Here is a 9,881-nt window from a genome sequence, read left to right as displayed (position 1 = left end):
GGGCGGGTCTGATGGAAAATGGTGCGGCATGCGATACATCGTTGAGTAGTTTTCTCTAGGCTTATAGAATGTCATTTAAAATCTGCCAGTTAAAGACAGCTGAGAGGCAGATATCCAAAGTGGTATATACTTTACCAACTGTCATCCTGTAATAGCCATGCACTACACAACAAACAGTTTCAACTCGACATATTGTACACACAGGGTGGAGTTAAGAGTCACGTTTGCACAGATGTCACAAAGTAATGCGTGCATTACAATCACATAGACTCAATTACATCTTAAAGGGAAGAGGAGGAGAGTTGGGAGCGGGGACAATCAAGTGTTTACCGCACAGGATAATGTCACGGTGATGAAATGCCAAGATACTGGAATGGAGTCATCCTAGCTACCAGCGACTGGGTAATGGGTCAAGTCCAAAAATCACACAACAATAGGAGCTAAAATACAACTCTGAAAAATAATTTATTGCTTTTTATATATTTTTGTCTTTCATTTATATTATTATCATTGTTATTTTTATTAATCATCTTGTAATTATTGTGAATAATATTAGTAGTATCATCATTGTATATATATATTTATATATATATTACATCAAATACAAGATCTTTAAAAAATTCAGGAAAAGGAAATTGTAAACTTTTGTTTGGCATTCACATAATCAAGCGTGAGTGGAGCGATGACAACAAGTGTTTACAGTGGTACAACAAATTTCCTGCAAAATCATTTTATTGCTTCATGTTCTGCTTCTGTGTGGAAAGAAAAACCAGTGACCTGCAAATCTGACTGGTAGTGGAGACAGAAATCATTAAAATGATGAGGGGCTGACTGCTGGAGTGATTAGCTGAATGTTTTGATTGTTTTGGAAAGGCATAGAAGGTAATATTATCCCCCACCAAACCATTTATTGTACACCCTGTCTAGTGATTGTAAGTTAAATAACACAAATCAAAAGGACAACATAAACAGTAAATAAATTTCATGAAGGTGCGCCATGTAAAATGGAGCTCATAAATATTCTTGATTCAAATATTAAAATAAATAGATAAATATGTGTTTGTATTGATTGAAAAGATTTGAATGCAGTATCGTCTCTCACTGAAGGTAATCAAAACGAGAACCATACAAAGCAATGAAATCAAACCAAGTTATATATATATATATATATATATATATGTATATGTATATATATACACTGATTGCTTCAGAAATAATTAATAAAAAAATGGGGTACCTTTTTTTTTACAATCATGAAAAACACGTTAAAAATGCATTTTACACTGGTTGTATAAGCAAAAACACTGATTGAGAAACTTTATAAACAGATAAAACTATACATGGTTGACTGCTTTTTCCCCAACAAAATAACTTAAAAAAGGACGTTTGTTCACATGCTCCCTCAAAATGAGCAATTGGACACATCTTTTTTCTTTTTTTTTTACAATCATATCATGTCTTCTAAACATCATGTAGGTGTACAATATGTTTTACAGTATTGTAATTACTACAGATCGACATTCTGAATTAAGAAAGTTTCTCCTCATTTTTAAAAAAGGCTGCATTTTACAGTGCATAGCTGTAACAAATAAAGAACTTTATCCGATATGTACATAAAATAAAAATATTCCTTTTTATAGTATTTGTAAATACACAGCTACATTTCTCCTTAAAATGTAGACAACAATGTTACCTTGAGAATTTTACCTCCAAGATACAATTCCCTATACTCTTGCTTGTAACACTAGATCCAAACACCAGATTTAAAAGAATAAAAGAAAGAAAAGTCAACAGCAAAAGAAAACAAATCTGGTTGAACAAGCTGCATGTTTTCACTCCCAAAGAATTGTGGGCATTGTAGTGCTTGGAGAAAAATAATCATGAAAGTTTTTCTTTTCTTCTTTTACTGATGGTTGTACAGCAGTAGAGTGCACCAAACCTGTGCACCAGGTTCTGAGGGTTCACTGGCTTTCCCAGAATGCATTGTCTCTTTCCAGCTCTTCAGCAGCTATGTTCATGTAAACTTTATTTTTGATATATTCATTTATATTGATATAGGTCTATAGACTTATTCTTATATACTCTATGACATAGAGTGTAAAACTTCTGGTAGTCTCGTCGTCAAAGGAGCGAGAAACAACAGTGAGGTATCAGAAGTCCCTCTTTGTGACAGACAGCAGGTGCCACTGAACTGGTTACCTTCTCAGGCTGCGCTGGGCCTCCCTCAGCAAGCTGTCAAAATCCATGGAGTCATACTTGCTTTTTGTGGAGGCTGGATCAAAGTCGTCCGAATGGGAGTCTGAAAGCGGCAAGAAAGGATTGCGGTCAGTGTTGAGCAGAGCAGGACTTCTTTGAAAATGCACATAAAACAAGAGGTACACCTTTGTATTCTCGGAAAACATTCCCAGAATACTCGGCCTTTACACCGTTATTGCTCGGTCATGTGTAGTTCAGTGTTAATATGATGCTATTCGGCTTGAGAGAGATATGCATATTCCTTAAGAAGAAAGTAATTTGTTCCCCGTCTTTGGTTGCATTAAGCATCATGTTGCCAGATGTATACAATATCATGAGTAACATGAAAGCTTGAAATACAGGATAATGCACAGCTGCTGTATGCAAAAAGTTAGTCTTAAAGTTAATGTTTTACAAGGAGTTATATATTGGATGATTTCTTGGCTGGCCACTATAAATAGCTGGAAAATGTCTGAATCCATAACTGTCTGTTTACATAGCAACCCATTTACCACCAAATAATTCAAATAGTGAGGGTAGGAAAAAGTGTTTTCTACACGAAGGTAACAAATGTGAAAACGTACCCTTGTGTCTGTCCATCTCTCATATGTCCTATTTTTCCTGATCAAGCTGATAATACATAAAGAGTATCTTATCTCTGCCAACAGACAGCTTCACAAATGGGGCCCCCAAAGGGCCCAGCAGCACACTGCGAGAGCTTTGAGAAATGGGAATGACCATGGCAGCCAGAAGACGCCAGTCGTGATCTAATGCAATGGCCAAGGGCTGGATTGTGTCACACTGCGCACCTTGAGGGATGAAAAATACCCCGGTGCTCTACTTAAAACTAATGGACAGTGTCTCTGAAAAAAAAGTGAGCGAGTGCCTACAAGATTGAGAAGACAGGGAGAGGTTTGGATACCACACTATTATAAGATTCTCGCTTCCTCTCAATCTCTTTATCCTGTGCTATCAGTACGGGGACGACCAAAATAGCCTGTTCCTATCCTGACAAAGAGGCGGACAAATGAAGGCCTTTCCATTTCAGTAGACTGATTAGTCAATCTCGGCATAATGTCTATCCTCAAGGCTTTGGGATTAGCAACTGTTTCTCTGTGTGTCAATTTCTCATCATGTCCTCCTCTTTAAAAGCTTCAAGCATGTGCTTTGAAAATGTATAATAACTGCTTCATTTATTGAAGAAACTGCTCTTTTTCTCTCTAGTGACCCTTTGACCCTCTCGCAGCAGTGCATTATACATTCCTGACCTCACATTTTGCTTGTAAATAAATGTCAAAGGAAAACTGGCTGCAGATGCAAGCGTCAATACCCATCTTGTATGTCATCGCCAAATGGAGGAGATGATCTTTTGTGGGTGTGAAACACTCAACATAATGGGGCATCTCTCCCTTAAGCTTCGATGTGGCTGCTCAATTATCACCGCGCAACAACTGTATCTAACGGAAGAGAAGAAAGTACCCTTTTTTTCTTCCCATGTCAAAAGCGGGGCGTCATGCAAGAGGAAAAAGCCTTGATTTCATTGATATCTTGCATTATTTAGCGAATGCATCATTCAACGCTCAGCTGCATCCACTTGAGTGCAGATTTCTAGTTGTTGTATGTATTTGATCAATGTAGAAGCTATGTACTTGCATCGGCTACATATGTGCATGTTTACTCATACTTATGTTGGATGAGTTCTGCCACACTGCGGTCTGCCTCAACCCCCTGACTCCCAACAAAGGCACAAGGTATGCATAAGTAGGTATTCTCTTCCCTTTATGTAAATTACAGGCCCTTACGTGCCACATCAAGGCTCTACCTCCTTTCAACGCCGTAACAGCTGGCAACAGATGGAACCTCATTCTATTGGGAGGAGGGGTTGCTGGGACCTAACCTTGCTCCCACCTTCCTCTTCCTCACCTCCTTTTCTTTCCTCTATTTTGTCTTTCTCCTGGTAATTTCATCTCTCTTCCTCCCTCCTCTTCGCCATGCTCTTAAAAGTGATTCCCACACCCACGCATGTATATCCAACGGCAGATGAAAACTCATTTGGTATACAGCTGCACACATGCTTTTAAGTGCTATCTTTCTTCCTAATGAGTTGCATTTCATTTCAACAAAGTAGAGACAAGCATCCCATGTTCACATGAGTAATGTAGTCAGCCTTGTTTTCCTTAAGATATTACAGCTACGAGCAGGGAGGAAATGGTGCTCTATTTTTAGCATGTTCACAGCCTGACCTCTGAACTCTCTTTGCCCTTTTGAGCCACAAATGCCTGGTGGACAAATTCAGGGCCGAAGGAATAGTTACAAGCACAGAGATGGGTCTCTTTTGATCTGGAAGCATCACTCAAGCCTTTTTTTGTACTGTTTGATTTGCCCCCCTCTTCCCCCCCTTTTTTTTTTCTTTTCACTGACAGTGCTCCCAGCTATGCAAATATACCGCCTGACTGCAGGGGGCTGATGGAGAGAACAACAAAGCTGCACTTACCCAAATCTGTGTAATGTGATTTGCAGAACTGCTTTTGCCCGCCAAAGCACAGCTCGAACTGAGGCTCGTTTGACCTGCGTAAGGTGTGTCCGTTCTCAAGGGCGGCAAAGGCGTCACAAGTGTAGCGGTACGTGATGAAGCCAAAATTGTCCCTGGTCAAGAATAGAAAATGATACGTCAGAGTGGGGCTGCAGGGCAACAATAACTAAACAGAGGGCCTTGTCTTAGATGACGATCATGCTATTTATATGCAAAAGAGAATCAATAAAAGTGTATCTTTGGGGCTCCGTAGGCCTAGAACGAAGATGGATCAGGAGACGCTCTGAGACTGCAAAAGCTCCATCTTTGTCTTAGACCTTCAACACTTGACTTTGCAAGTTCAAAAGCTACAGCAGTTTCCCATCCCTCTACACGAACACCAGACTACCATATAGACGCACACACACATGCACAATAAGTCCTGGGGCCTTACCCATCGTCCCTCAAGTTCACTGCACATTCTTCAATTTCGCCAAAGACTTCAAAGCGACGCTTCAACTCCGTCCGGGTGCAGTCGGACCTCAGTCGCCCCACGTACACCACCCGTCTCTCCTCCTGCTCGTTAAGGGGAAAGACAGAGCGGAGGAAGGAGATTAAAAGGGGGAGTCTGTTTTTCCTTTTCCCCTCTCTTTTCTTCACTGAGCCCTAATGAATTGGTCTTGATCACTCCTGTGGATACTGCAGCTAACTCTAGGCCCTCCGTTTTTTGCCCCTCTCCTCTGTGTGTCTGTTGTGTTCCACTGTGATTGGTTCAGCTTGCTTCCTGTTATCTGATAGAGTTGCAGATAGAGCGCCTTCCGTCTGCCTTGGCACTACAATTCCTTTTTCTCTCTGCAACTCATCAACCAGAGGCAGAGTGATTTTTATCAAATGATGCCATGTCTTAAGTTTGGGGCTGCTTCTTCTTTTGTGGAGTCTAAAAATAAAACTGTGGTGACTCAGCCATACATCAGAGAAGCCTGTTTCTTTCTCTCCAACTTAGGAGTCAAACTCCCAATACACAGCAAAGTAGTTTGCTCAATGAGAGGTCTGTTAATATGGTAGAGATATTCATTTCCAAGAGAGAGGGTGCATTAAGAGCAACAGCAGTGAGCCACAGGGCAAAAAACACGGATTTCCTTGAACCTCAGAGGACAAGGGGGTCATAGTGGAATAATTTAGGAGCAAACTGCACCAGGCTGCAATTACAGCTTTTGAGTAATTTAATTGCAACTGCTAATCATATGTTACTGCACAAGCCTGGGGCTGTAGTGTATCACTAGTATTATTTATTTATTCATTCATTCATTTACTCGCCATTACTGGGGCAAGTCCATTGAGGCCCAATGAAATGTAATGCTGTCTTGAGGGCAGTCGTAACATGTATGTAAATCAGTTGCTTGGTGCTAAACTCAAAGTTCACCTTTGCCCCGTTAGACTTATATAAAGCAGCTGAGAAAAGATACAAATTAACTACAGATTACTGTTTTTATGCTTTTCCACTCTCTCTTTCGCTTACATACTGTTTGAGACAAAAAAAGAGTATTTGCTGAATTAGGGGTTTAGTTGCTGACAACTGATAAATAGGCGGCCTTTTCTTGATGGCACCCTGAGGGCTGCTTGTGTATGTGTGGGTGTGTGAGTGAGTGAGAGAATGAAGCAAAAACAGAGTGAGAGAGACAGACAGACACGTTTTCACATCCCTGGCCTCCCAAACCTTATTTGACAGCTTCAGCTGTACTGCTCGCAATTGTTTGTCTTTCCATCTCTGAAAATGTATGGGTGCCAAGCCAGGTTTGCATTACTGCATCATTTAATGTGTGCTTTATCAACGGGTGGTAGTAGCGTTACCACTGCTGGAAACCTGAGTAATTTCACACTAAGACATGGAGAGCGGAGATATGGCAGAAATGTGATATTCACTGCATCAGGCTGAATTTTAAAACAGATACAGAATAAGGAAAAAGAGCTCAAGAGAATCAGTGGCCGTTTCCTTTTTTGTCTTTTCCCCGTCTTGCTCTCCTAGTTTCTGTTTTCCACTATTTTAACATTTTACCCCTGTGGTGTGATTAATAAGAGACGACAGTGTTTCCAGACGACAGAGACGTTAAAAATACACAACCCCGAGATAAAGAGGAAGGGCCTGTCGCCTGAATCATTCAGGAACTCACTTTGTATGTATTCTTTCAGTAGGGAGACACTGTGGCACATGGCACTGGGCTGGAGGCTGTCTCATTCTTAGTAATGTGTGTGTGTGTGTGTCTGTGGGAGGTTTCTGTGTGTTTGCAAGAATTTGTAAATGTGCCACAGCAGCAGTGATTGCATGCGGTCTTTTATCAGTGTCTGCAGGGAAGACGTAAAGTCAAGCATAGAAAAAAAAAGAGGATAGAGGAAATTAGATGGCGTTTGTGTCTGTTGACTCACTATTGCTTTTTGCCTTTGCCTTTCTCTCTGCTCGGCCCTTTCAAACTCCAGCTTCTCGTAGTCCCGGCGGTACTCCTCCCTCTTCAGCCTCTCGTGCTGGTACTCCTCATAGCTGTCATACCTGCGGAGGAAAGGATAAGTATGACATCAGCCCGTCCTCTAAATTCACCCTTCCTGTTGATGTCTACGAAGAACAATTACCAGTATTCACCAAGGACTAGGTCCACTATTCTCTCGCCACTGATGGTTGAGAAGGGTTGCAAAGGAAAGGAAATAGACATGTTAATAAGATGTCTCTTCGCCAACGCTATGATTACGGAGCCCGCAGGATAGGCCTGCGGGAGTGCCGGCGAGTGGCGCGGTCGGGGAGCCAGGCAGTTGCAACTGTCAGCACAACTTCACATGTCATTACTTTCTGCTTAGTTAGGGCTTCATCAAGAAGGAAAGTGCAACTTTCTCCCCCACCCCAGACTAGCATAAGACGTGTCCGTTAAGTTTTCGACTGATGAGCGACTCTCAGGCTTGTCGGGTGTCATTAGGCCCGTGGGTGCCAAATCAGCTCGGAGCGCTGAGATGGTGTCAGTCTCCCTCTCTCTCTCTCTCTCTCTCTCTTTCTGCACTGTGCCAGTACTTCTCTGCATATGAAATGGTCTCCTCTGCAGTGGCTCATGGAAAACTACAGAGGCACTAAGTTGAATAAGCGTCATTGTGCAGCTTGGAGCGTCAACTCATGAGTGAAGTATGAGATGACGATTTGGGATGCTTGTGTCACAAGTCCAATAAAGCATGATCAATTAAACATATTTGCCCTGAATGTTTGTCACGGGGTCCCCGTGTGGATGGGGCAGACTGCGCACAAGCTTTGGTCTTGATGTGAAAAGGGAATCGCAGAGAAAGCAAACTATTTATGAATGGTGACAGGGAAAAGTTACTTTTACTGCATTTGTCTAGGGTGACTTTTTTATTTCAGCCATCTTTCCTTACATACCATAACAAGGTCTTTGCCAGGCAGTTGCTAAGAATAAACATTTGTCCTAAACCCAAGTACGCGACTAAACAGAGGTTAACGACATATAAAATTGGAGGTTAAATAATTCATTTAAAATAATCACCTTGGCCTGCGGCTGAGAGGAGATCGAGACTGAGGGTGGGGGCTCTTGTGAGTCCTGGAACGAAAAGTGCTTGAATCTGTATTGTGACGAGACCTGTGGGAGAAACAGAAAATGTTGAATATGGCAGTATTACTTTTTAGCAACACCTAGGAATGCTGTTCATCTCACACGTTTAAAAAAAAAGACGCGTGCAAACTTGTGACACCCTGGTTAATTTGTTCTTGGCTTTGGGAGCCAAATTAACTTCTTTGATATTCACAAGACCCATTTAGATGTTAGAAACTGGGTTAATTCCAGATAAAAGCATTCTGTATTCCCTTGCCTTTCCTTCATCTAATCCATGACCACAGAAAGTGTGCATGATTTTCTACAGAACTTTTGTACACACCTGAGCTATCATATACATGCACCTGCCATCTATGTTGTATGAGCAAACGGTCAATACTGCATGCCCTGGTGACCAAACTGTAGAGCTTGTACCCCTGCACACGTTAAGCTTCTGATGCTTAATTATTGAAGTGTTGCTGAAGAAGGAAGAGCTGAATTATGCAGGGAGAGAAGTTTGGGAAGCTCAGAGAAGCAAAGGAATGCCAGTTTGGAAAGATTGAAGATCTTATGCTGTGCAACTTGAAACAGGGAGGAGGGATTTTTGAGCATTATTTTGCTAAAAATCTATTTATCTTTTCTTGCATGAAAATGTAACAAGCCTCTTGTTCTGTTGCCTTCAAAACTCCAATCCCTAGCCAGTATTTTCAGAAAAAGCTTGTCGTGTCAGCATGTCAGATTCTGATCGAATGCCTTGAGACTATTACTGTATAATTTGTGAGCAAGTTGGTGTAGAGTAAAGAACAAGAGCCCGGACAGAATAAAGTGATTCTATTGGCTCTGTGGAGTAAACTGACCTTTAAGTAATCAGGCAAACAAACTCAGTCACTGCAGTGGAGTCCTGCAATGTGAGGCACTCAATGAACTACTACTGACAAACTGAATTTCCTCACATCCTTCTCAGTAACTCTGCTTTGCCTCTGTTCTTCTACCAAAAAAAAAAAAAAAAACAGAAAACCCCTTGGCTCTGATCAAAGAGAAGCATGGGAAATGTAGTTCTCACACAGAGCTATGATGATACGATTCTCTTTTGAGAGGAGTTTGAGACTACATTCCCACAGCCTGGATTTGGCTTTCATCTCTGGGGATGTAGAAGAGGAGGCTTTGCCACTCAGTAAAAACAACAGCTGCCGCTTAAAACAATAGCCCCGGCATCAAACAAAAAACAGGAGCATACGAAAGAGTAAGTGAGGAGGGGGGGTGAGTGTTAGGAAGACATTCAAATAAAACTCCCTGCCTAGAGATTAAAACTCGTACTGTTCAAAAGTCCAGCGCCTCTGGCACGTTTCATGTCCTGGGTTTTTCCTTTTTGTTCAGTGTGTATTGTTTTATTGGGAGATGGTATCATTCACACAATATTTTATCATTTCAGAGAAGTGCCACCTGTTTTAATAGTCTGGTTAGTATAAAAACTGCAGACATTTTGCAGTTCGTTGGAATCCGTTCCGCCTCTCTCTTTCACCTGTTGAATCTCCGTGTGTAAGACTTGCCTA

The 9,881-nt window shown here is 41.4% G+C and overlaps 1 protein-coding gene across 5 annotated transcripts in view; it reads right to left on the bottom strand.

Moving 5' to 3' along the window:
• Positions 1 to 6: 6 nt before the first annotated feature.
• The window catches only part of ppargc1a (peroxisome proliferator-activated receptor gamma, coactivator 1 alpha), a 37,267-nt gene continuing 27,392 nt past the window's right edge, over positions 7 to 9,881 (bottom strand). For all 5 annotated transcript variants that reach the window (XM_035675358.1, XM_035675361.1, XM_035675359.1 and 2 more), the window contains exons 9-13: positions 8,284 to 8,376; positions 7,172 to 7,292; positions 5,202 to 5,323; positions 4,730 to 4,881; positions 7 to 2,299 (exon numbers count right to left, since the gene is read on the bottom strand). In XM_035675358.1, coding sequence (XP_035531251.1) covers positions 2,196 to 2,299; positions 4,730 to 4,881; positions 5,202 to 5,323; positions 7,172 to 7,292; positions 8,284 to 8,376 — 592 coding nt within the window. In that variant the 3' untranslated portion in view covers positions 7 to 2,195. The remainder of the gene's footprint in view (positions 2,300 to 4,729; positions 4,882 to 5,201; positions 5,324 to 7,171; positions 7,293 to 8,283; positions 8,377 to 9,881) is intronic.

This window comes from Morone saxatilis, unplaced genomic scaffold (genome assembly GCF_004916995.1).
Source record: "Morone saxatilis isolate NCDOM2014 unplaced genomic scaffold, NCSU_SB_2.0 Contig4, whole genome shotgun sequence".
Classification (NCBI taxonomy): Eukaryota; Metazoa; Chordata; class Actinopteri; family Moronidae; genus Morone; species Morone saxatilis.
The sequence above is the reverse complement of the archived record's forward strand: the minus strand, read 5'-3'. Positions and strand labels throughout refer to the sequence as shown.